Here is a 25578-nt window from a genome sequence, read left to right on the forward strand (position 1 = left end):
CACGGTGAAGACCTTGCTTTCTCCTTTTGGAGAGTTTTGCTGACAAGAATACAAGAGATCTATTGACCCCTGAAGCAGGCCTACATAACACTTAAAAGCAGGGATGTAGCCAGACCTCGGCGGGAGGGGGATCAGAGCCCAAGGTGGGGAGGCATGTTTTAGCCCGCCTCCCCCAACCGCCGACCCCCCCTGCCGCCAACCCTCCCCCACCACTTTCGACCCCCCCCCCTTAATAAACATACCCCTTAGTATGATATTCAGCGCTTAACTGCCTATGGTGAACTGCATAAAGATGGTTACCTTGGCCATTCAGGTGCTGAATATTGGCATTTAACTGGTCAAGTGCTGACTCCTCCCCCAGAACGCCCCCAAAATAGCTCCGGACATTCTCTGCAGCACTGTCCAGTTAAGTGCTGCTGACTATGCCTGGTTTAATTAGATTGTAAGCTCTGTCGAGCAGGGACTGTCCCTTCATGTTCAAGTGTACAGCGCTGCGTACGTCTAGTAGCGCTTTAGAAATAAGTAGTAGTAGTAGTTATCCCTGACCGTTTAAATCGCTTTAAATATCGGGCTCAAAATGTATTACTCAGATTGCCCTGTGAAGTCCTACATGAACACAGTTGGCTAGACTGGATCTTGTCATACTGTAAATAAACAATCAATTGGTATCATGGCTACAGTCTCCAAGACACCTCTGTGTATCAAGAAATGCCCGAGGTTAATGCCTTGCTTACAGACAGTCTGTAAGAATTAAGTGGCAAGATTACGACACAAAATGCCAAATGTGTATAGCTGTGCTGGTAGAATGCTTCTCGCTTTTGGAGTAATAAACATGTTTTCAGGAATTATTGCCTTCTTTCCTGTGTTTGCTTATAAGCCGTGGTTCACTGGCTGGAGCGTCCGGATTGCCTGTCCCATCTGGAACGGCGCCTTGGTAAGAGAAAGCAATTTCTGTGGATAAAGTTTTATTAAAATATTACAATGTTGTGGATATACTTGTAAAATAAAATGACTCAGAGCTCAGTCACCAATAGATAGGTTTCGAAGTTACTTTTATTCCTGAGTTAGTGCATTATGTTATGTAAAGGAGTGCAGTGGACTTTGATCCTGGGGAACTGAGTTCAATTCCACTGCAGCTCCTTGTGACTCTGGGCAAGTCACTTAACCCTCCATTGCCCCTGGTACAAAATAAGTACCTGAATATATGTAAACCGCTTTGAATGTAGTTGCAAAAACCTCAGAAAGGTGGTTATCAAGTCCCATTTCCCTATTTGAGATTCTACATGGAATGTTGCTACTATTGGAGATTCTACATGGAATGTTGCTACTATTGAGGTTCTGTTGCTACTATTTAAGATTCTACATGGAATATTGCTATTCCACTAGCAACATTCCATGTAGAAGCCTGCCCTTGGAGATCAGCAACGTGGCCGCGCAGGCTTCTGTTTCTGTGAGTCTGACGTCCTGCACGTACGTGCAGGACGTCAGACTCACAGAAACAGAAGCCTGTGCAGCCACATTGCTGATCTCCAAGGGCAGGCTTCTACATGGAATGTTGCTAGTGGACCAGTAGCCAAGTGGTTAGTGCAGTAGACTTTGATCCTGGTGAACTGAGTTCAATTCCCACTGCAGCTCCTTGTGACTCTGGGCAAGTCACTTAACTCTCCATTGCCCCAGGTACAAAATAAATACCTGTACTTAATATGTAAACTGCTTTGAATGTACCACAGAAAGGCGGTATATTAAATCCCATCCCCTTTTCCTGTCCTTAAACTTTGAAATCACAATGTCCTTTTGATTTAATGTTCTTTTTATGCAAATTGAGAGCTTCTTTTCCTCCATTTCTTTTATATCAGTAACAAAAGGATGCCCTGTTGTGAATGAAGAAGGAAAGAATTACTAGAGAAAAGGTCACAACAGAAATCTGCAATTAATTTTTTTGTTTCAGGTTTTCTGGAGACAAAGTGTCCTGGAATATAATCCAGATAGGGGTGCTAGACCTAAAGAGCAGTAGCAATAAAGTCTGTGTAAACCAAGGGGGAGCAAGAAATTATACGGATCTCACAAAAATGAAGAAGACCAGTTAAATATATATAATAATTTCCACGTCAATATTCAGAATTTGTGGTCAGTGTTTCCTTTGAACACCTGCTGTGGCATTTGAAGTTATACCTGAATACTCCATATGGCCAGTGTCCATATATTGGTACTCAATGTCTGGGTGTACCGGCACCCACTGCTCTTATCCGGATAACAGCAATATTCAGTGTCAGTATCCGGGTAATTTAGGATAGCCTTTTTACTATCCTAAGCTATCCAGTTAATTGTCGAGATTCTGGTGCTGAATATCGCTGGTCTCTGGATAAATTCAGACTCTGCCTCAGGGCTGCTGAAAGACAAAGCCGAACCTGGCGCAAACAAGGGGCTCACTTGGATTGGCCGCTGTCGTGGACAGGATGCTGGGCTCGATGGACCCTTGGTCTTTTACCAGTGTGGCATTACTTATGTACTGCCCCCGGCCCACAGCGCGTCCTAATTTTGGTAAAAATTGAGGGTCTTTGCCAGAGCCGGTGGTTGGGAGGCAGGGCTGGTGGTTGGGAGGCGAGGATAGTGCTGGGCAGACTTATATGGTCTGTGCCAGAGCCGGGGGTTGGGAGGCGGGGCTGGTGGTTGGGAGGTGGGGATAGTGCTGGGCAGACTTATACAGTCTGTGCCCTGAAGAGCACAGGTACAAATCAAAGTAGGGTATACACAAAAAGTAGCAAATATGAGTTATCTTGTTGGGCAGACTGGATGGACCGTGCAGGTCTTTTTCTGCCGTCATCTACTATGTTACTATGTTACCTTTTAAAACAGCAGTTCTTCGCCGGCAGTAAGCACGAACAGTACGCCAGTCCCAAAAGGGCCTTGAACTTTACAAAAACAAATCGATCAGCACTAGCGCCAAGCCCTCCTTGGAGGCCGGGCCCAGGGAATCCCCCCCCCCCCCCCCGCTTCCTCCTCACGGTGGCCCTGTTCTGCCTCTTTACTGCCCCAGTGCTATCTGGATAACACTAAGGTGGTCTGGAGTGATGTTCAGTTGCATTGTCCGGATAGTTCTGCTGAACATCTGTGCATGACCTGGGTCAATGGGACTTATCCGGGGAGCAGGTTGTGGAGGTCCATTGCCCATCCCTGCTCTTTTTCCTTTGTATGTTCAGCAGGATCAATAAAAATTTGGGGACTGATATTCAAAAGGATTTAGGGTCCCTTTTACTACGCCACGTAGGTGCCTACCCGCGCACAATGCACGTCAATCTGGAACTACCTCCTGGCTACTACGTGTGTCCAAAAATATTTTTTATTCTTGAATGCACGGAGCTAACTGGGAGGTAATCGGCAGTGTACGTGCATTGATGAGTACCGTCCGGTTAATGCCTGAGATCTTATCACTAAGTGAATGGATGGCAGTAAGGTGTCAGACCCATAATGGATTTGCACCAATTTTAATTTTGCCACACATCCATTTTTGGCCCAAAAAAGGCCTTTTTTTTTAATAGGACATAAGCACATAATGGGAAAAGACCAAGGGTCCATCAAGCCCAGCATCTTGTCTCCGACAGCAGCCAATCCAGGCTTCAGGAACCCAGCAACCCCCCCCCCCCCCAAAAAAAAAAAAAAAAAAAATAATAATTTTTTTTAATAATGTTCAATGGGCTTTTCCTTCAGGAATCTGTCCAAACCCCCTTTAAATTCCGTAAGGTCAGCTTCTGTCACTACATTCTCCGGCAACGAGTTCCAGAGTCTAACTACACGCTGAGTAAAGAAAAACTTTCTCCTGTTTGTTTTAAATCTACCATATTCTAGCTTCATCTTGTGTCCCCTGGTTTTGTTATTGTTTGAAAGTGTAAACAAATGCTTCACATCTGTCCGCTCTACTCCACTCATTATCTTGTAGACTTCTATCATATCACCCCTCAGCCGCCTTTTCTCCAAGCTGAAGCGCTCTAACCTTCTCAGCCTTTCCTCATAGGGAAGTCGTTCCATCCCTTTTATCTTTTTCGTCGCCCTTCTCTGCACCTTCTCCAATTCCTTTATCTTTTTTGAGATACGGCCACCTGAAAAATTGTTCTGTGTGCATCAGTGGCGTAGCCAAGGGTGGGCTTGGGTGGGCCCAGGCCCACCCACTTTGGGCTCAGGCCCACCCAGTACCAGCATAGCTATAATGTGGCTGGCAGGGATCCCCAAGCCCCACCAGCCGAAAACTCCCAACAACTGTCCCTCCTGCATACCTTGTAAATAGCAGATTTTCACCTGCAGTGAGCAGTGACTGATGCATACTGCTCACACCGGCCCCATAGCCTTCGCTCTGATGTATTCTGGAAGGGTATGGAGCTAACATCAGCAGTGTGTATTAGTTGCTGCCCGTTGTCGGTGAAAATCTGCTATTTGAAAGGTGTACAGGAGAGGGAGGATATTTGAGAGACCATATGGCATGCAGGTGAGAGGAGAGACCGCATCATCTGTGGGATGAGGCGGGGTTCTTCTGCCCACCCATCTTGGGCCCAGGCCCACCCAAAATTGGGTCTCTGGCTACGCCCCTGGTGTGCATGCAAAACACGTGCCTACACTAGCGCAGGCCAGCGTGCCTTTGTAAAAGGACCCCTTAATGCTGAGTGCCTCAGTGAGGAATAAACGGTGGTACTTAACCAGGCAGCTCTGCTGAATATCCCCTCTGACCACCATGACACTCAGGGCCGGTCTTAGGCAGAGGCGACCAAGGCGGCTGCATAGGGCCCCGCGCCTAAGGGGGCCCCGCTCAGCGTGCCTCAACTCTGCCTCGTGCCTCCGCTCCGACCCAGACCGCATCGAGTCACTCAACCTCTCTCCAGCCATAGGCAGATAAAGCATTCCTGGCATACCTTGTACACTGTAGCACTGTGCTGGATCTTTTCTTAATATTTTTCCTTATTTTCTCCTTTGTTATGAGAATTGGAACTACTAATTGTAGCTAGGGTGGGGGCGGGGCTAGGATGGGGCCCCACCAAATTGGTCTGCACAGGGCCCCGCACTTGCTAAGACCGGCCCTGATGACACTGTCCGGACAGAGCCCCACGGTGGACTGGAGGTGGAGTTGGGGGCAGTCCTTACTTTGCCCAGTTAACTATGCGAGTATGACATTGAAATCCTGCAGCACGACTTATTTTCCGCCAAAATCGTTACACCCGCACTAGTCCGCTCCTCAAGTCACTTCACTGGCTCCCTGTCCGCTTCCGCATACAGTTCAAACTTCTCTTACTGACCTTTAAACGCATCCATTCTGCTGCCCCCCCCCCCCCCGTTTCCACTCTCATCTCTCCCTACATTCCTCCCCGTCAACGCCGCTCGCTGGACAAATCTCTCTTGTCGTCCCCCTTCTCCTCCACTGCTAACTCCAGGCTTCGTTCCCTTTTTCCTCGCGGCACCCTATGCCTGGAATAGACTTCCTGAGCCTGTACATCTTGCTCCATCTTTACCTGTCTTCAAATCTATGCTGAAAACCCACCTTTTCACCACTGCTTTTGGCTCCTAGCCACTACTCAATTGCCCTCCCCTTGTTCCGTCTCACCCAGTACTTCCCTCACCCTTAATTGTCTTGTTTGTCTGTATTTTTAGATGGTAAGCTCTATGGAGCAGGGACTGTCTTTCTGTGTCAGGTGTTCAGCGCTGCGTGTGTCTGGTAGCGCTATACAAATGCTAATAATAATAATAATATCAACCATACCCACATAACTTCTACAAAGATATTCAATGCTGGTGCCTGGACATGATGGTGACGGTTAGCATTAAAAAAAGAAATACTTGCCACAGTCAGCTGAACGTTGACCCATTGGTTCTTGTTTGTGTTTTCCACATTTTTGTTTCCATATTTTTCTCTGTTTAAAAAAAAAATGTCATACATTTCATTTAAATGCACACATTACATGCACACAAAAATTTTTTACACTCACAAATCGATTGCACATATTTTTTTTAGGAGCCAAATGAAGTGAATACACACCAAAGGACGCACATTCCAAGTTTCCAAGTTTTATTATTGACTAACCTGCCTTAAGGAAGACCCATCTAGGCAGCTTACAATCAAATTATAATGTGAACAACATCAGGACATAGACGGGAATGATGGTGATGGGAAAGGGGGAGGGGTAGAACTCCATTGTAGATAGGATAGAGAGGGAGGGGGGAGCATATAGTAGGGAAGTTAGAAGTCTCTTCAGGCTGATCCAGGGGAGCTCAAATGCATAAAGGGGGGGGGGGGGGATTAACAGAATGCATCGTTTTATAGAAACATTTAGAGATCAACTTTAAATTGAGCAAGGGATGATTGGAGTCGAAGGTGGGCTGGCAATGAATTCCATAGCTGTGCGCCTTTGACTGTAAAAATGGAAGCTCTAGTGTGTTCGTAGGTTACTGTCTTATAGCTAGATTTAACCAGCCAGTTTTTTCTCAAGAGAACGAAGTACATAGGAAGGGGTGTAGGGAATTAGGTGCCAAGACAGATAGAGTGGTTCCTTAGAGAAGAGTGTCTTGAAAACCAGGAGAAGGATTTTGTAAGTTATCCTATGAGTGTTTTGAGTAAGGGTGTACCATGACGATATTTACATCCTAGTGCTTCACAGCAGAGTATTTTAAATAATAGGGCACTACCCATTTATTTCACACTACTAGCTTCCTTTTTCCTAGTTCCTTCTATTTGTTTCTTACTATCAACTCACTTTTCCTTCCTTCATACCACTGGGCCATCATTCGGAATTATTTGGGAGTGGTACACCAGTAGGGGTCTACTTACTAACAACAGAGCCAGGCTTGGTTTAAGGCATAGGCAACTTCTCCCACTTACTATAGGGCTGTTCACCAGCGCCACTTTAAGGAGGTGTCATCAAAGCATTCTGGTTCAATACCCCCACTTCTGCTGTCCAGTCTTCAGGCCAGGAGGTTATGCACGGCTGGGGCTCATTTATGTCCGTGATGCCCACGAGATCATGAATGTGAGGTGCACACTCACACAGAGCTCCTAGACCCAGGGCTGCAAATCCAGTGTACTGAACTTTTTACCATTGTGATTGTGGAACCTATACCAAAGACTTTCAATCTCCTAACAACATCCTGACCCCTGACGTAGGAATTACTACTACTGCTTAACATTTCTAAAGTGCTACTAGGGTTACGCAGCGCTGTACAGTTTAACAAAGAAGGACAGTCCCTTCTCAAAGGAGCTTACAATCTAAAGGACAAAATGTCAAGGTGGGCAGTCTAGATTTCCTGAATAGAGGTATAATGGTTAGGTGCCGAAAGCGACATTGAAGAGGTGGGCTTTGAGCAAGGATTTGAAGATGGGCAGGGAGGGGGCTTGGCGTATGGGCTCAGGGAGTTTATTCCAAGCATAGGGTGAGGCGAGGCAGAAAGGGCGGAGCCTGGAGTTGGCGGTGGTGGAGAAGGGTGCTGAGAGGAGGGTTTGTCCTGTGAGTGGAGGTTTCGGGTAGGAATGTAAGGGGAGATGAGGGTAGAGAGGTAATGAGGAGCTGCAGATCGAGTGCATTTGTAGGTTAGTAGGAGAAGCTTGAACTGTATGCGGTACCTGATCGGAAGCCAGTGAAGTGACTTGAGGAGAGGGGTGATATGAGCATATCGGTCCAGGCAGAAGATAAGATGTGCACTGATTGAAGCGGGGATAGATGGCTAAGTGGGAGACCAGTGAGGAGTAGGTTGCAGTAGTCAAGGCGAGAGGTAATGAGAGAGTGGATGAGAGTTCGGGTGGTGTGCTCAGAGAGGAAAGGGCAAATTTTGCTGATGTTATGGAGAAAGAAGCGACAGGTCTTGGCTATCTGCTGGATATGCGCGGAGAAAGAGAGGGAGGAGTCGAAGATGACTCCGAGATTGTGGGCAGATGAGACGGGGAGGATGAGGGTGTTATCGACTGAGATGGAGAAGTGGGTTTGGGTGCAAAGACAATAAGCTCGGTCTTGGCCATGTTCAGTTTCAGGTGGCGGTTGGACATCCAGGCAGCAACGTCGGATAAGCAGGCCGATACTTTGGCCTGGGTTTCCGCAGTGATGTCTGGTGTGGAGAGATAAAGCTGGGTGTCGTCAGCATAAAGATGATATTGGAAACCATGAGATGAGATCAGCGCGTCCAGGGAAGAGGTGTAGATTGAAAAAAGGAATTCACTGAAACATAGGCTGTGTTGGGTCCTTGAATAAAGTTGCTTCCTCCATATCCTGGCTCCGCCTCTTTGTTTCATCTGTGGCCCTCTACACTATTATTGCTCCACCTAAAAGGAGGTACCCACTTACAGAGTTTCCCCAATATAGAACGACTACATTTCCCTATGTGGTATTCAACCCTACATTTGCTTTCTTCAGGCATTCACATAAGCTACAGAGAGTAAAAGACTCCGTTTCAGTTGGGAATGGTGATTATAAAGGGGCTTGGCCTCCATTTTCTTCTAAAACCTTGTCACTGTGGTCCTTAATCATTCTCCTTGGTGTTGTTTATCCTGCCTGAAATCCCTAGAGTCCCTGCCAAAATGAGCCAACAACCACTCAGGATTCCAGATGTTTTTGCTTTTGTCCATGGGAACTTTATTGCATATATATGCCAAGATTGAAATTTCAGGCCTCACTTAATAGGAGATATTCTCAAAATTCCTAAGACTGAAATATGGCAGAGCACTCAAAAATAAGACAGCTTCAGCCAGAACGCATTTACTGTAGTATGCCAGAACACAGCTATCAAATAATCCATCTGGTCTATAGATAGCTGAAGAGAGTTTGAAGGTCATCAGTTGAGCAGAGGTGTTACATCTTTTCAAAAAAACGTATTGCTTTAGGAACAGGGTTGGATATTCAGAAAGTCTTAAGGGCCTTTTTACTAACTGTGTTCAGCAGTTACCACACGGTGCATTGCATTAACTATTAGTGCAGAGCTGCATTAATTAATTAATTAATTTATTATTACATTTGTACCCCGCGCTTTCCCACTCAAAGCAGATTCAATGCGGTACACATAATAATATGGATTATAGAGTATTGATGGAGAAAATATAAGTTAATTATAGCAGACTAATAAAAGAGATAGGTAGGTAGAGATGGGCAAGGGTGGGGAGTAGGAGAGGTATGAGCAAGGGGTAGGTGATCATTGGAGGGGGGGTAGAGAGGCGGGAGTGGGGATGGGACACGGGATAAGCATAGGGAAATTTGATGGGAGATGTAGTCTGGGTCATTGTCGTCGTCTCCTGGATATGTGTTGGGTAGATGGGTTCATAGGATTAGTTTGGGTCATTTGGGTAGGCCTGTTTGAACAGATGGGTTTTAGCGATTTTCGGAAGGGTAGATAGTCGCTGATAGAGCTGATGAGTCTGGGGAGGGCATTCTAGAGTTGGCTGCCTAAGAAGGAGAAGTTGGATCCATAGTAGGTTTTGTACTTGATTCCTTTTCAGTTGAGGTAATGCAGGTTCAGGTAAGTTCGCGAAGTTTCAGACATGTTTCATGTTAAGGGGCTCTGTGTTATTAAGTGCTTTTTGTGCCAGGGGGCATGACATGGACAGAAGGCGTTTGGCCGTTAACAATCTGCAGTTATTGTGTTCTAACTGCCTAACGCAGAGTTAGCTCAGGACCAGGCACTGTCTCCTGAGTGCTTCCATGTTAACCAAGAGCAGGGCCAGTGCGTTAATCTGAATGTTAACACATGATCTGCAATACAAACTAGTAGGAGCCAGTGGTCGCCGCCTTAAAATTTGCAGCGACTGTGAGCTAAAGACTTGTGTTAAGCTGCGGTAACTGCAAATTTTACCGCAATTTAGTCAAAGGGCCCATTAGGGGGCCATTATCCAAAATACCAACCTAGCAGGTTAAATTCTATAAATGACAGTCAAATGTAGGCACTGGGAAAAAATTGGCACTAAGCATTATTTTATAAAGGTGTCTCCAGGCTGAATGCCCATTGGAGAATAGCGTTTACAGTGGATTCCCGTACCCGACTTTGGATGCGACGACTTACGCCTCTGAAACCTGGTGTAAATCTTGGCGCACAAGTTGGGCACGTAATCCCAGTATTCTATAACACTGCGCCTAAATGTTTGGAATGACCCTGACCCGCCCATGGCCACGCCCCTTCTGGTTTGTGTGTGAGATACCTCGGACATGCAGATGCACACACAACTGTAAAATTAGTGCCAATTAATTCTAATTAATGCCAATAATTGGTCATGAGCACTCAACTGACCAAAAAGTTTATATGTTCATCTGGGCTTTGCACCCAAATTTAGGTGACCTATATAGAATCAGGGGAGAGAATGCAGAGCTTGTTCTGTGAATGATCTCAATTTCTGTCAACTGGGGATAATAACAAAGTATAAGCTAGAAAGACAACCTCTTTCCCCTGAAATCAAACAAATATGTCATTTCTGCAAAGCACTTGAACTCAGCCTGATAGAAGATCTCTTGCAGCAGGACAGAAGTATTTCAAATAAAGAAATACATAAGTCTAGCCAGGGTCCTTATATTTCTTCCATGCCTTTTTTCTTGTTTATTGTATTCTTGTCATTCTCCCTCCCCCCCGCCTATTCTTTTCTCTTCCGTTCCAATTTTTATCAGCTTTTCATCAACCCTCATTCATCCACCCCTTCAAATATCAATGACACAAATATTTAGTTGACTTTCTTCCAGTTCTGATATCACTGCCAGCTGCCATTGGGTAAAATCCTTTCCAGAGACAAACAGCTGTGGGGAGGAACAGATGACACTGTTCCTGCAGTGAAAAATACACTAAAATAAGGGACAGTGGCAAAACGGTGGATGATACAAAACACATGATGCCCCAAAATGAAAGATTCTGTGATATGAAATGTTGAGCATTAGATTATAGCAGATTTAAAAAGATTTAAAAGCAGATGTTTGCTGTTTCTTATGATATTGAAATATTTGTAAAAGTTGTTTAAATACTAAGGAGGGGGTCTTCTACCAATATGTGTTAAACTTTTGCGCTTCAGAAAAACATAACCACACAAGGTTCCGCGTTTGGAGTCACAGACCTAGAAAGGGATCTGGGAGTCATCGATGATAATACGTTAAAAACGTCTGCTCACTGTGCTGCAGCGGCTAAGAAAGTGCACAGAATGTTGGGTATTATTAGGAAAGGGATGGAAAACAAACACGAGGATGTTATAATGCCGTTGTATCGCTCCATGGTGCGACCGCACCTCGAATATTGTGTCCAATTCTGGTCGCCGCATCTCAAAAAAGATATAAAGGAATTGGAGAAGGTGCAGAGAAGGGCGATGAAAATGATAAAAGGGATGGAACGACTTTCCTATGAGGAAAGGCTGAGAAGGTTAGGGCTCTTCAGCTTGGAGAAAAGGCGGCTGAGGGGTGATATGATAGAAGTCTACAAGATAATGAGCGGAGTAGAGCGGACAGATGTGAAGCGTTTGTTTACACTTTCAAACAACAATAGAACCAGGGGACACAAGATGAAGCTAGAATATGGTAGATTGAAAACAAATAGGAGAAAGTTTTTCTTTACTCAGCGTGTAGTTGGACTCTGGAACTCGTTGCCGGAAAATGTAGTGACAGCAGCTAGCCTTACGGAGTTTAAAGGGGGTTTGGACAGATTCCTGAGGGAAAAGTCCATTGAACATTATTAAAATTTAATTTTTATTTATTTTTTATGGGTTTTTCCAGGTTCTTGAAGCCTGGATTGGCCACTGTCAGAGACAGGATGCTGGGCTTGATGGACCCTTGGTCTTTTCCCAGTGTAGTGGTGCTTATGTGCTAAGAAAAAGGAAAAACACCCCAACATGGAAAGTCCAAACAGGGAAAAGTAGGGATGTATGAAGAACCCTCCAATCCAACACCAATAAAACTTCTTCAACAAAACCATACTTCTCTGGTGTTGGATTGGAGGGCTCTTCGTACATCCCTACTTTTACCTGTTTAATGTTTTGGGCTTACATTATAACATGAGGTTTTAACGGGTGGTATGCAGTAAAACTGAAACCGGCATGCATCCAAAACTGGCCTGAGCCCTTAACTCCACCCATTGATCAAGCAGTAAGGGCTCATGCGCTACATGTGCAGTGACCAATTGGCACACGCCAACTGCCGATTACTGCCAGAAGTGACAAACATGGGAGGAAATAAATAAGTAAATCATCCAGGCATTATGGGCATGTGCCAAATCTAAAATTGCCACCAGGGGGTGTGGTAGCCTGGCAGTAGTCTCGTTCAGGCGTGGCCTGCACCCACTTAGCACCTAATACTGTCCAAACCTTTTTTAAACCCAGATACGCTAGCCGCTGTTGCCACCTCCTCCGGCAAAGAGTTCCAGAGCTTAACTATTCGTTGAGTGAAAAAATATTTCCTTCCATTTGTTTTCAAAGTATTTCTGTGTAACTTCCTCAAGTGTCCCCTAGTCTTTGTACTTTTGGAATGAGTAAAAAATCAATTTACTTGTACTCGTTCTACACCACTCAGGATTTTGTAGAATTCAGTCATATCTCTCCTCAGCCGTCTCTTTTCCAAGCTGAAGAGCCCTAACCTCTTTAGCAGGAGTTCCACCCCCTTTATCATTTTAGTCGCTCTTCTTTGAACCTTTTCTAATTCCACTATATCTTTTTTGAGATACGGCGACCAAAACTGAACCCAATACTCAAGGTGCGGACGCACCATGGAGCGATACAAAGGCATTATAGTATTTTCGGTCTTATTCACCATCCCTTTCCTATTAATTCCTAGCATCCTGTTTGCTTTTTTGGCTGCCGCCGCACACTGAGCAGAAGATTTCAGTGTATTATCTACAGCGACACCCAGATCTTTTTCTTGAGCCCCGACCCCCAAAGTGGACCTTAGCATCAGGTAACTGTGATTCGGATTATTCTTTCCAATGTGCATCACCTTGCATTTGTCCACATTAAATTTCATCTGCCATTTGGACTCCCAGTCTTCCTATACTGTAGTTTGTAATTTTATTGTATATTGAATATTGTAATTTTAGATGTGATATATCTTGTTTTATTCTATTTTTATCTGTGTTTGTGATCTTAGTGCCAACACAAACAGGTATATTAAGAAAATAAAGTCATTTTTAGAACTGTGAACACGAACAGTTTATTTCTCTTCTTTCTCTTGAATGGATGCCAGAAGTAGAGATAGCATGAGAAGGTGCAGAAGAAAGGCCACTTCCATTCAGTAGTTACAGATTGTTGCGTTCTCGAGGGCCTTGGCATTCTGTCAGGTCCTCGAGGCAGGACTGGAGTTTGTGAGCCCTTGGGCCACTGCCGAGGAGCGGCAGCGGCAGGCAAGACCACCTCGGGACTGGAAACACAGAAGAGCAGTACTGGAACTCTGGACTGGAGTAGTACAAGGCAGGCAACTAGAACAGACGAAACAGGAACAGCTTCACCTGCACTTAGCCACCGTTCCTCCGGAGTTGAGCTCCGAAGTGCAGGTGGCCGGCAGGACTTAGGGTAAAGACAGCAAACCAGGAAGAACAGGCCAAGGGTCTTGGGCAGGCATCACAGCAAACAGAGTAACCAGGAAGAACAGGCCAAGGGTCTGAAGCCACAGCCATTCCACACACTGACTGGGGAACCCACAAAGGCTGAGGCTTTGCATAGAGACAGAGAACAAACCCAGACAAAGGCTTCACCCCAACACAGGGTAAGCCAGGAACAGAGGCTTCACCCCAACACAGGGTAAGCCTGGAGCAGAGGCTTCACCCCAAACACAGGGAAAGCCAGGAACAGAGGCTTCACCCCAAACACAGGGTAAGCCAGGAAGGACCCGCAGTCCACAGACAGACAGTGGCAGGGAAGACCCCTCATGAAAGGACAACAGAGACACAGACACAGAAAGAAACTGGGCTGGAACCCAGAGAGAGGCTAAGCAGTAGTGCAGCAGACACTTACTAACCTGACCTGGCCTAAGAGCATAACACTTATGCAAAGGCCCTGACTGCAAGCACAGCCCTTCCTTATGAAGGCTCTCACTGATGAGTCACCAGCAGAAGCAGGAAGTACACTGACCCCAAAGAGAGGCTTGACACACATAGGAAGTGAGCCGACAGGAAAGACAAGCAGGAGCCATCTTGGAAGCTGGCACTAGTGAGGTCTAGTGAAGCAATCAGGTTCATGCTGGAAGCAGCCAGCACACCAGGACAGAGACAAGACTAACACAAACACAGACAGAAGCCAGCAGAGCTGCTGACCCCCAGAAAGAAGGTAAGGCTGAGGGTGGTTACGGCCACAGACGTGACACAGATGTCCATAAGACTCCTCACCCTGTGATCAACACAGATCCTGACTGTATTTTCCCCATTATTGAATCCAGTTCCATCATTAAACTTGGACAAGCGTTCTGACGAGTAGAAGGAATGGGTGAAACTCCATCGGTACCAAAAGGGAAGGAAGCGACAGAATTTGCAAAGGAAGAGGACAAAAATCTTCAAGGAGTTGGATTAGCAGGGGAGAAACAACAAATGGTAAATGCGTAAGGAAATACAAAGTGTTACTCCAGGAACAATTTGTTGATCGAAGCTGAACACACGAATGGTTAAGAAGAGGTAAATTGAAACCCAAGGATGAGCTATTGATAGTTGAGGCCCAGGACAGCAGATTACGGACAAGATGATTTACAGCCGGCATTGGAAAAACTGGCGCAGCAGACATCTGTAGATTCTGTAAGAAAGCTGGAAACAGTTACTCATTTCATGGCTTGCTGTGAAGTGGAGATGGCGAAAAGTTTTATACAGAACGGCACAACAAGGTGACACATCTTATTCATTGGAAACTCTGTAAGCATTACATCAGTGTAGCAGAAAAGCAATGAGATCATAGGAGTCGGCTCTGTGGGTGCTGTGGGTGCCTGAGTACCCCCAATATTGAGAAAATTCCATGTACATGTCCAGGGAAGGGTTATTTCCATTGGGCTTAGCACCCCCAATAATTTTGAAAAGTTGGCTCCTATGATTGAGATAATGACCCAAAGAGAATTGTGGAAAACGAAGAGGTTGTGATCACCTGGGACATCCCCATTCCGATGATAAAAGAGAAAAACACCAGAACGGCATTGATTATAGAGGTGTTGGTTCCAAGTGATTAGTGAATCACGTGGAGACTGAGAAGATCCACAAGTACTGAGAAATCCAGTCCAAGACCAAGAAAATGTGGTAGGAAGATATAGAAATATTTCCAAAGCATTTTGGTTGCCACAGGCTTGATCAAAAAGTACTTCCAAGCATACCTGGATAAATTGCCTTTCCATGTTACATCTTACGAACCGCAGAATGAAACTCTGTTTGGCAGAGTGCAAGTACTATGGCAAGCATTAGCAGTGGATTTGAGCGACTGAGATCATACTCTATATACCCTGGCTTAGGAGTGAGGTTCATATAAACTAAATTATAATAGTCCAACCATGAATGTATGAAAGATCGAACTAGAAGAGCAAAATGCTTGTTATGAAAATATGAACGAATTAACTTAAATTGTTTCCGTTTTAAAAAGTATTTTTTTTTCCGTTAAACTATTGATTTGAGGTTCAAATGAAAGAGACGAGTCAAAAATAATGTTTGTGCCACAGGAAGAAAGTTGAATTGATCAAGTGAAATCGAAGAAGAAATAGAATGTAACAAATTACTGAACCATAACAATTTTGTTTTATCTGCATTAAACTTCAACATGTGTTTTGGAGCCCGAGATTTTATGTTGTTAATACAGGAGGCGATAGCAGTGTAAGTCAAATCTAGGCTATCCGATACAGGAAGCTAGATGAAAATTATTGACTGCATATGATGTCAAAATAATAGTACTTAAGGTGCTCATGGCAATCCTATATCATAATTTGCAGCTCTGCACATCTGTCTGGATGCCTGGGTTCGTAACACCTGGGTTCGTAACACAGTTCCCATTGGTCCGCCCTGGGGATGACGTCACAGGGCGGACCAATGGGAAGTGAGAGGGAAGAGAAACCATGCAGCAGCCACCGGAAACTCCAGTCCGACGGCCCCACCCCTGTCCGAGTTCGACGCCCCCTCTCCTCTGATTTCCTCCGCCGAAAAACATTTTACCTCCTGCTCCGCGGTCCGCCGGCCACAGTGAAGCCCTGCACGCAAGGACGCCGCTTCACACTGCCTTTGCTTTCGCTTCTGTTTCAGCTGTTCCTATGATCCCGCCCTTCCGCAAACAGGAAATGAGGGTGGGACCACAGGAACAGCTGAAACAGAAGCGAAAGCAAAGGCTGTCTGAAGCGGCGTCCGTGTGTGCAGGAGGTAAAAACTTTTAAACAACAGCCGGCTCTTACAAAGGGGAGGGGCAGAGAGGGGGGTTCAGATCCTGAAACGACAGAGGGGGGAGGGGGGTCCTGAAATGACAGGGGGGGGGTCCTGGAACTCCACTGGAAGGGAAGGGCCGGTTCTGGAACTGGAAGGGGAGGGGCGGGTCCTGGAACTCGAATAGGAGGGGTGGGAGGGGGGTCCTTTTACTCAAAGAGCGGGGGGGATCAGGGGGAGGGGGATGGGAAGAAGGGGAGAGGAGGGTCCTGGAACTTGGACAGGGGGAGGGAGAGGGTGAGAGGGAGGAGGGGAGAGAGGGGGAGGAGGAGGGGGAGATAGGGGGAGGAGGAGGGGAGGAGGGAGGGGTGTGGAGGAGGGGGAGGGAGAGAGGTTGAGGGGGAGGGGCGCCTGGAGCTCTGAGGATGGAGGGAGAGAGGGAGGGGGCCCTGGAACCTTGCTAGCGCCCATTTCCTTTCTGCTGGAAATGGTCCTCTTTTACTAGTATTAAATAAAATAGGAGAAAGAGGTGATCTTTGTGGCAGTCCACATGCAGGGGTCCAAGGTTTAGATTTTTCAGTACAAAATAACTCTGATTGCTTAAAACAAATCTTTAAACCACTTTTAAATTGTACCTGAAATATCAAGATCCAGAAGATTGGCTAACAAGATAGAGCGATCAACCATGTCAAACGCCCCTGAGATGTCAAACTGCAGCCACACTGATTGGATGCCCTTACTTAAATCAAATCAATTCTTGTATACTGCTAATATCCGCTTTCCAGGGTTCAGTGCGGTTTACATTCTAGGTGAGACAAAAGCTGATAATGTTAATGTGAGGTATGAGAACAATTAGAGACCATTGATGTAATGCATGAGACCAAAGACATTATAGGAAAGAATAATGGATGATCATAGGAGGTAGAAGTCAATGAAGCAGTCTTTGGGAAGAGAAAGGTTTTTTTTTTTAGACTCTTCCTGAAGCTAAGGAATTCCTAACCCTAGTTGGCAAAACAGAGGACAAAGGTCATTCTCATGTCCCCATCACATTACCTTTAGTTGGTAAAGACCACTTTGGGATGTAAAATAAAATGGGTTCCTTGAAGGCCAATATTAACAACACTTGATTGAGCATAGATACATATTGGCAAACAGCGCAAATTTTTAAACATAGAGCCATTATTTTCTCCCATTACTTACAGCAGGACTTCCCAAACCTGTCCTCGGGACCCTGCAGCTAGTCCGATGATCAAGATACGCATGAGATAAATTTGAATGAACTGCCTCCGTCTTATGTAAGTTTAGCTCATGCATATTTATTTTTGATATTTTGGAAACCTGCTGGCCATAGGGCCTCCAGGATGAGTTTGGGGAGCTCTGATTAACAGCCTCAGTAACTCAAGGGCAAAAGAGAATATTAAAAGGCCTAATGCAAGCTATTTTCACTTTGTTCTGAATGCGTTGTAAAATGTAGCACTGCTCATAACTGGTTCCTCCATATTGTGTTCTGTTCTTTCCACAGGCAGTTACTACTGGGGTACTTGATCTTTTGGCTTATAGAGAATGGACACAAAGATCGCTGGTAAATATGGAGTCATTTTGTGAAGCAAAATAGATTGCACATGATCAGGGTTATCCTATATAATAATTCTCACCTCCAACGTTCTGACTTGCTGCCTGGGACCGTGGCTCATTCCGAGTTGGTCTGCTAGGCTCCGTAGATCAGGCTGACATCACCGTAGCCATTATGATGTCAACTTCAGAACCCGGGGGGGGGGGGGAAATGCCTCACAGCTGATCCATGTCCAGAGGAGGATCGCTGGACATGGGTGGCTGGAGGGGGGGCAGGGGAGAGAGGAGGGTCATTGGACATGGGTGGCTGCAGGGGGGGCAGGGGAGAGAGGAGGATCGTTGGACTTGGGTGGCTGCAGGGGGGGGCAGGGGAGAGAGGAGGGTCATTGGACATGGGTGGCAGGGGAGAGAGGAGGGTCACTGGACTTGGGTGGCTGCAGGGGGGGCAGGGGAGAGAGAAGGGTCATTGGACATGGGTGGCTGCAGGGGGGCAGGGGAGAGAGGAGGGTTGCTGGACATGGGTGGCAGGAGGAGGGCAGGGGAGAGAGGAGGGTCACTGGACATGGGTGGCTGCAGGGGGGACAGGGGAGAGAGGAGGGTCATTGGACATGGGTGGCTGCAGTGGGCGCAGGCGGAGGGGAGAGTCGCTGGACATGGGTGGCTGCAGGGGGAGAGGAGGGTCACTGGACATTGGTGGCTGCAGGGGAGCTGAGAAAATCCTTGCTAGCGCCTGTTTCATTTGTGTCAGAAACGGGCCTTTTTAACTAGTTATTTCAGAAGGTTCAAAGCTCCATCTGGCTGTCAGTATCTCTGGCTTCTTCTGGCATCATCTTGGAGACGGACAAAAAAAGTGAGGCTGCCAAGAGTTCAGAGCGCCCATGGAGCTGTAATCTTTTTAAAACAATAAACTCTCTGTTTCATGTAATTCTTATGTATCTCAACTTGATAGAGTTTAAAAAAAAATAAAACATAGATAAATATATTCTCAGTCCTACACACAAAATCATTTTACACACTGTATTCAGGACATAAGGATGTGAGGACTTTCTAACTTTATTCATTGTTTGTTTTGTTTTTAATTTATTATATGTATGAGAAGATTGTGTTTGTTTTAATGTTGTTATCTGCTGAGAATCTACAGATTGTGTGGAATATAAATACGGATAAAATAAATAAAAATAAAATAAATTATCTTGCATGCTACATAATTGAGAATTTATATGTAGTAAACATAGTTAAAACTGCTTTAGAAATAACAGTTACTTGCTGATTTTGATGCTTGCAGTACTTTGGACTTTCATGCACAATGTGTTAATTAATAAACAGCATTACCACACGCAAATAGGGCAGCCTTCTACAGCTCAGGTTTCTCGGTATGAATTAGTCCGAAGTTGAAAGATCAACTTAGTGTGGGGACTCCACCTTCTTCTCCGACCAGATAGAGCCTTCGGGGTCCAAACCTGACTTTCCACAATTACCTTCACCCCTACCTAACCTGACCTTCCAGTCCCTTACCCTCATCAGATTCAAACTTTGCTGGCAGGATGAAAGCACTTTCCCTCCTGCCAGAAGTGATGCCAAAATCAAAATGGTACCATCCGAATGCCAAAACACATGCTCCATCTGGTTTAGGGGCTTGGGGAGCTGAGCACCAGAAAGAACACAAATATTAACACCACTTGCTCATGTGTAGCTAACCTTTGGCTTTAAATAGAGATTGTTAAGCTTCTCAGAAATTAATGCTAAATAGCACATCCATCGTCAGTATTTAATAAGGCTATTAACACTTTCTAAGTAGGTAATTTGCATGCATGTTAATGCACATTCTACGTTGTGTTATGTAATGTCCACATTTTTGGCTCCTAATGTCTGTTATACTTATACTTAATGAATTGGCCGATTTAATTAATAATTGGACTGGTCAAAATATATCTCAACAATTAACTACGCCAGTCCACAATAAGTATATTATTGTGTTTCTTCACCACATATATTTCTTTAAATATTGTTCACAAAATCTTCAGCAGTCAGTGTTATCTTATAATATTATTATATTTTTATAGAATGCCTCAGCGATGTGTGTCGTCCACCACCCTTGCAGGCTTTATGTGGCGACCAATATTAACATCAACCTCTTCATTAGCCCAATTTATTCTATTATAGGGTGCTTAAACTAGGATTTATATAGATACTTTAACACTTATCTTATCTGTCGGACTCGTGGGTATCACGGCGAGTCCGGCGCCGAAACATGCATGTCGGGCAGTGATACCCCCGAGTCCGACAGATAAGATAAGTGTTAAAGTATCTATATAAATCCTAGTTTAAGCAGCCTTTAATAGAATAAATTGGGCTAATGAAGAGGTTGATGTTCATATTGGTCGCCACATAAAGCCTGCAAGGGTGGTGGACGACACACATCACTGAGGCATTCTATAAAAATATAATAATATTATTATAAGATAACACTGACTGCTGAAGATTTTGTGAACAATATTTAAAGAAATATATGTGGTGAAGAAACACAATAATATACTTATTGTGGACTGGCGTAGTTAATTGTTGTTATCCTTATAGCCATCATCTACCGCCCAACCGGATGCAGAGCTCCAAGTATATATATATGAAATTAGATAATGAAATATCAACAGGTTTCTTTGTCACAATGTTAGAAAGTTAGAAAAAAATGATACTTTTTTTCTTCTATTTGCAGTGGGAAGCTTGCTACACTTTCGCTATACTGAGCATCGTTGCAAGCTCACTTCAGTTTGCTATTGCTATCGCATCTATCCTTGTTGGTCCATATTGCTATTATTCCTTTGCTGGGATCGCAGGAACCAACTATCTTGGCTACGCGATCAAGTTCCCCTTTCCTTACACCAGGTTTATGTCCTCCTGCAAAGACCCATTAAACTACGAATGGTATCATCTGATTCTTCAGATCCTAGACCTTTTCTCAAGTCTCGCCATACTGTGCACATCTTTGGCTTTGGTTATTAAGCTGACTGTAAGATTAATCCATTCTGGGAATTTTAATGTAAGTATTTCACACTCTTGAACATCTGTAATTTTGTCAAGGAATTTTACCTCCCTAACATGTCCTGGTGTTACATTTACCCAGTCAATATCGTGGTAATTGAAATCACTCATTAACATGAGATGCCTATTATATCTCACTAGTAAAAATGGCCCGTTTTCTGGCGGCGATGAAACGGGCGCTAGCGGGCAGGGGACTCCCTTCCCCTCCCCTTACGCGTATCTCCCTGGTGGTCTAGAGGTACCTGTTCGGTGGGGGCAGGAAAGAAAGAGCCCCCTCTTTCCTGCCCGTAGCGGTGGTGGTAGCATCCTTGCTACATCGTGTGGGAGTCCGGCTCTCGGCGTTTCAAAATGGCCGCCGAGAGTTGAAGTCTCGCGATGCAGCTTGAACTCTCAGCGGCCATTTTGAAACGCCGAGAGCCGGACTCCCACAGGATGTAGCAAGGATGCTACCACCACTGCTACGGGCAGGAAAGAGGGGGCTCTTTCTTTCCTGCCCCCACCGAACAGGTACCTCTAGACCACCAGGGAGACACGCGTAAGGGAAGGGGAGGGGAGGTGACAGGAGGGGAGGGAGGTTGCTGAGGGTGAGTGTGGTACCGTGGGCGGGGCGGTAACTTCTAAGGGGCGGGGCTATGTGGGGAAAGGGGCCGGGTTGATGTGGACGTCCTGGACGGCTGGGATTTTTTGGAAGGGGAGGAGTAGGGAAACACGCTCTGCGTGTTTCCCTACTGCTCCCCGTGCGTTAATTAGCCTTGTTTTCGTGTTGCGCCCTCGACGTCATCACGGGTGACGCGAGGGCGGGGCATGAAGATGTTGTGTGGCTTCACCACCATGAAACCACGAACCGGTGTGTGAGTGACTTCAGTGACGTCAATGTCCTCAGAACGTTGAGGCTGCGTTTTATTATAGTAGAGTTTTCATTTAGTACAATATATTCTAACTCTCCCATCTTATTTCTTAGACTTCTGGCATTCGCATATAGACATTTCAGACTATGTTTGTTGACCCTGTTGGTCTTGCAATGGTGTGATTTTAACCAGCTCTAGCTTTCACCAGAATCCATAATAATATTGAATTCTGCTTACGCGATAGGCAAAACATTCCATATGCTTGGCACAACCCCAGAAAAGGAACGATCCATAGTCTGTTTCAGTCTAAAACACTTGGCTGAGTGCAGGGCCAGCTGCTGTTCTTCATTGGAGAAGAATTTGAAATCCTATCACTCAGATTACTAGGAGGAGCATAATCGAAAGGGACGTCCAAGTTTTGTTGAGGACGTCCTCGCAAAACGTCCCGATGGAGGGGCGGGGGAAGCCGTATTATCGAAACAAGATGGACATCCATCTTTCGTTTCGATAATATGGTCGGGGATGCCCAAATCTTGAAATTTAGGTCGTCCTTAGAGATGGTCGTCCCTAGGCTTGGTCGTTTCTGATTTTCGGCGATAATGGAAACCAAGGATGCCCATCTTAGAAATGACCAAATGCAAGCCCTTTGGTCATGGAAGGAACCAGCATTTGTAATGCACTGGTCCCCCTGACATGCCAGGACACCAACTGGGCACCCTAGGGGGCACTGCAGTGGACTTCATAAAATGCTCCCAGGAACATTGTTCCCTTAGCTTGTCTACTGAGCCCCAGACCCCCCTAAAACCCACTACCCACAACTGTACACCACTACCATAGCCCTTATGGGTGAAGGGGGGCACCTAGATGGGGGTACAGTGGGTTTCTGGTGGGTTTTGGAGGGCTCGCTGTTTCCTCCACAAACGTAAGGTAGGGAGGGGCCTGGGTCCACCTGCCTGAAGTGCACCGTACCCACTAAAACTGCGCCAGGTACCTGCATACTGCTGTGATGGACCTGAGTATGACATTTGAGGCTGGCAAAAAATATTTTTAAAGACGTTTTTTGAGGGTGGGAAGGGGTTATTGGCCACTGGGGGAGTAAGGGGAGGTCATCCCCGATTCTCTCCAGTGGTCATCTGGTCATTTCGGCCACCTTTTTGTGCCTTGGTCGTAAGAAAAACGCGACCAGGTAAAGTCATCCAAGTGCTCGTCAGGGATGCCCTTTTTTTTCCCATTAAGGGTCGAGGACGTCCATGTGTTAGGCACGCCCAAGTCCCACCTTCGCTACGCCTACGATACGCCCCCTTGAACTTTGGCCGAGCCCTGCGATGTAAAGCAGTTGGGGATGTCCAAAATCGACTTTCGATTATACCAATTTGGACGACCCTGGGAGAAGGACGCCCATCTTCCAATTTGTGTCAAAAGATGGGCGTCCTTCTCTTTCGAAAATGAGCCCATAAGTGTCCTTCTGAACAAGGCTGATGGACCAAACACAGTAGTTAAAACAAAAACAATCCTGAAAAGAAATCCAATGTAAAGACCTCAGCAAAGGGGGGACCTTATTCCACTGAAAGCTGTGTTATACTAATCTTCCTACAGCATCCTGAATGCTTTGTAACTTTTTCAACAATGGCTTTACAATAATCTAACAAGCTTAAAATCGTTGTCTGAAGTACTACTCAGAAATCCTGTGCACATAAGTAAGGGCAAAGTTGTCTAACTGTTTTAATCGTAGCCAGGTGTTTCTGGTCACCATCCCTATTGGGAACCTAGACTAACCCTCAGACGTTTTACCTGCTGCAACACTGGTATTTTAAAATTCCTTCAGATTATCAGGTAGTAGGAACGAGCTCACCCATTAAACATCAGTTTTATCAGGAATTACAAAGCCACGCCAGTGATTAGCGGCACGCCAAATGTGGGATTTGTCACAATCGGCACATGGTAATCACTACCACGGTCAGGGCCTTGCCTAGGGTCTCTGGCGCCCCCCTGCAGACCATCAGTTGCGCCCCCCCCCCCCCCCGGACTTTTAAATTTACCTCCCTCTGATGTCTGCGCAGCATCAGTGAAAGCGCTGCCTGTCTGACGTCTCTCCACCAGCCCGGCCTTCCCTTCGCTCTTTCGTTCCCTGTGTCCCGCCTTCTTCTAACATCATTTCCTTGAGGGCGGGACACAGAGGGAACGAACGAGCGAAGGGAAGGCTGGGCTGGTGGAGAGACGTCAGACAGACAGCACTTTCACTGACGCTGCGCAGACGTTGGAGGCGGAGCGAGGTAAATTTAAAGCGCCAGTGAATCGGGGATTGAGGGGAGCGGAGGAGTAAGGGTTTTTTTTAACACAACGCGGCGGCGCGGTGCCCTTGAAGGCAGGCGCCCCCTGTAGCGCTTACCGTGTTGGCACGGCCCTTACCACGGTTTTTTATAAGCAGCCCTTAAATTTTCCTTCCTGTCCACCCACTACTGAATAGCATCAAAGTAGGCCCTGAATGACACCATAGTTTATGTCAAGTCCTCTTTCCATGTAAATAAAATCCAAATATGGGACGACTTCCCTATGAAGAAAGATTAAGGAGACTAGGGCTATTCAGCTTGGAGAAGAGACGGCTGAGGGGAGACATGATAGAGGCATATAAAATAATGAGTGGAGTGGAACAGGTGGATGTGAAGCGTCTGTTCACGCTTTCCAAAAATACTAGGACTAGGGGGCATGCGATTAAACTACAGTGTAGTAAATTTAAAACAAATCTGAGAAACTTTTTCTTCACCCAACGTGTAATTAAACTCTGGAATTCATTGCCGGAAAATGTGGTGAAGGCGGTTAGCTTAGCAGAGTTTAAAAAGGGGTTGGACGGTTTCCTAAAGGACAAGTCCATAGACCGCTACTAAATGGACTGGGGAAAAATCCACAATTCCAGGAATAACATGTATAGAATGTTTGTACGTTTGGGAAGCTCGCCAGGTGCCCTTGGCCTGGATTGGCCGCTGTCATGGACAGGATGCTGGGCTCGATGGACCCTTGGTCTTTTCCCAGTGTGGCATTACTTATGTACTTATCAAGGCCAGGAGCTTGCAAATAAGCCCCTAGAGGGGTCAAATACACATTGAACAAAACAAATACCCATTGAACAAAATCAGTGATAAAGGGGATCTCCTGAGGGATCCTGTCAGATTTTTCATGTGGACAAGGGTTTGAACAGTTTTATATTTCACATTTACGTGATATACCGGCCATTAGAAAGCTGTCTAGGTGGTTCACAAAACATAACTTGCCAAGGGAAGGTTTGACCTGGATTAATGGAAGCTACAACTCTATTGAATAAGCAATTTTGTGACGCTGCAGATGGGTTTCCAAGAATATATAGGACTATTCTTTCATATGTGATTAATAATGTGTATTTATTGGTATAGATATAATAACACTACAATTCTGTTCTTCCAGGTACACAAGAGGGTGTGGTGAAAGAGAGCCTTCACACAACTACTAAATATTTCACTACAGTTATGGAGTTGCTGCTGCAATGATATTTCCTGCTTGCCAAATATTTTTAATGTCTATGGGCCTGATGTTCAAAGGATTTATGTCCCTAACTTTGAGAATTCTTCTCTAACTTGCCCTCTGGAAAATCTACTAGGGCTGAGTGAGTGGCTAGCTTTATACTCAAATTTGCACTGCCCATGTTGAGTGGGCTGGCCATTGATATTCAGTGACACAACTGTATATTGCCTCTAACGTGCATAGCTTCTTGACATTGGTTGCTGGGTTGCCAAGCCAATCCTGCCTCCTAATCTCCCCGATCCTTCCCGCTTATCCCCACATTCTGATACCCCCTCACCTC

The 25578-nt window shown here is 45.6% G+C and overlaps 1 protein-coding gene across 1 annotated transcript; it reads left to right on the forward strand.

Moving 5' to 3' along the window:
- The first annotated feature begins 731 nt into the window (after window positions 1-731).
- On the forward strand, window positions 732-25578 carry TMEM212 (transmembrane protein 212). Its single transcript, XM_030216889.1, has 4 exons — window positions 732-934; window positions 17807-17866; window positions 20570-20893; window positions 25182-25578. Exons 1-4 carry the CDS (start codon window positions 776-778, stop codon window positions 25200-25202), a joined length of 564 nt encoding a protein of 187 aa, XP_030072749.1. The 5' UTR covers window positions 732-775; the 3' UTR covers window positions 25203-25578.

The sequence above is a fragment of the Microcaecilia unicolor genome, chromosome 10, assembly GCF_901765095.1.
Source record: "Microcaecilia unicolor chromosome 10, aMicUni1.1, whole genome shotgun sequence".
In the NCBI taxonomy this organism is placed as follows: Eukaryota; Metazoa; Chordata; class Amphibia; order Gymnophiona; family Siphonopidae; genus Microcaecilia; species Microcaecilia unicolor.

Coding starts and splice junctions, on each gene's coding strand:
- TMEM212 (XM_030216889.1), top strand. CDS start 776: ATGCCAAATGTGTATAGCTGTGCTGGTAGAATGCTTCTCGCTTTTGGA. Junction 17,867..20,569: donor AATGGACACAAAGATCGCTG/GTAAATATGGAG, acceptor TTCTATTTGCAG/TGGGAAGCTTGCTACACTTT. Junction 20,894..25,181: donor TCCATTCTGGGAATTTTAAT/GTAAGTATTTCA, acceptor CTGTTCTTCCAG/GTACACAAGAGGGTGTGGTG.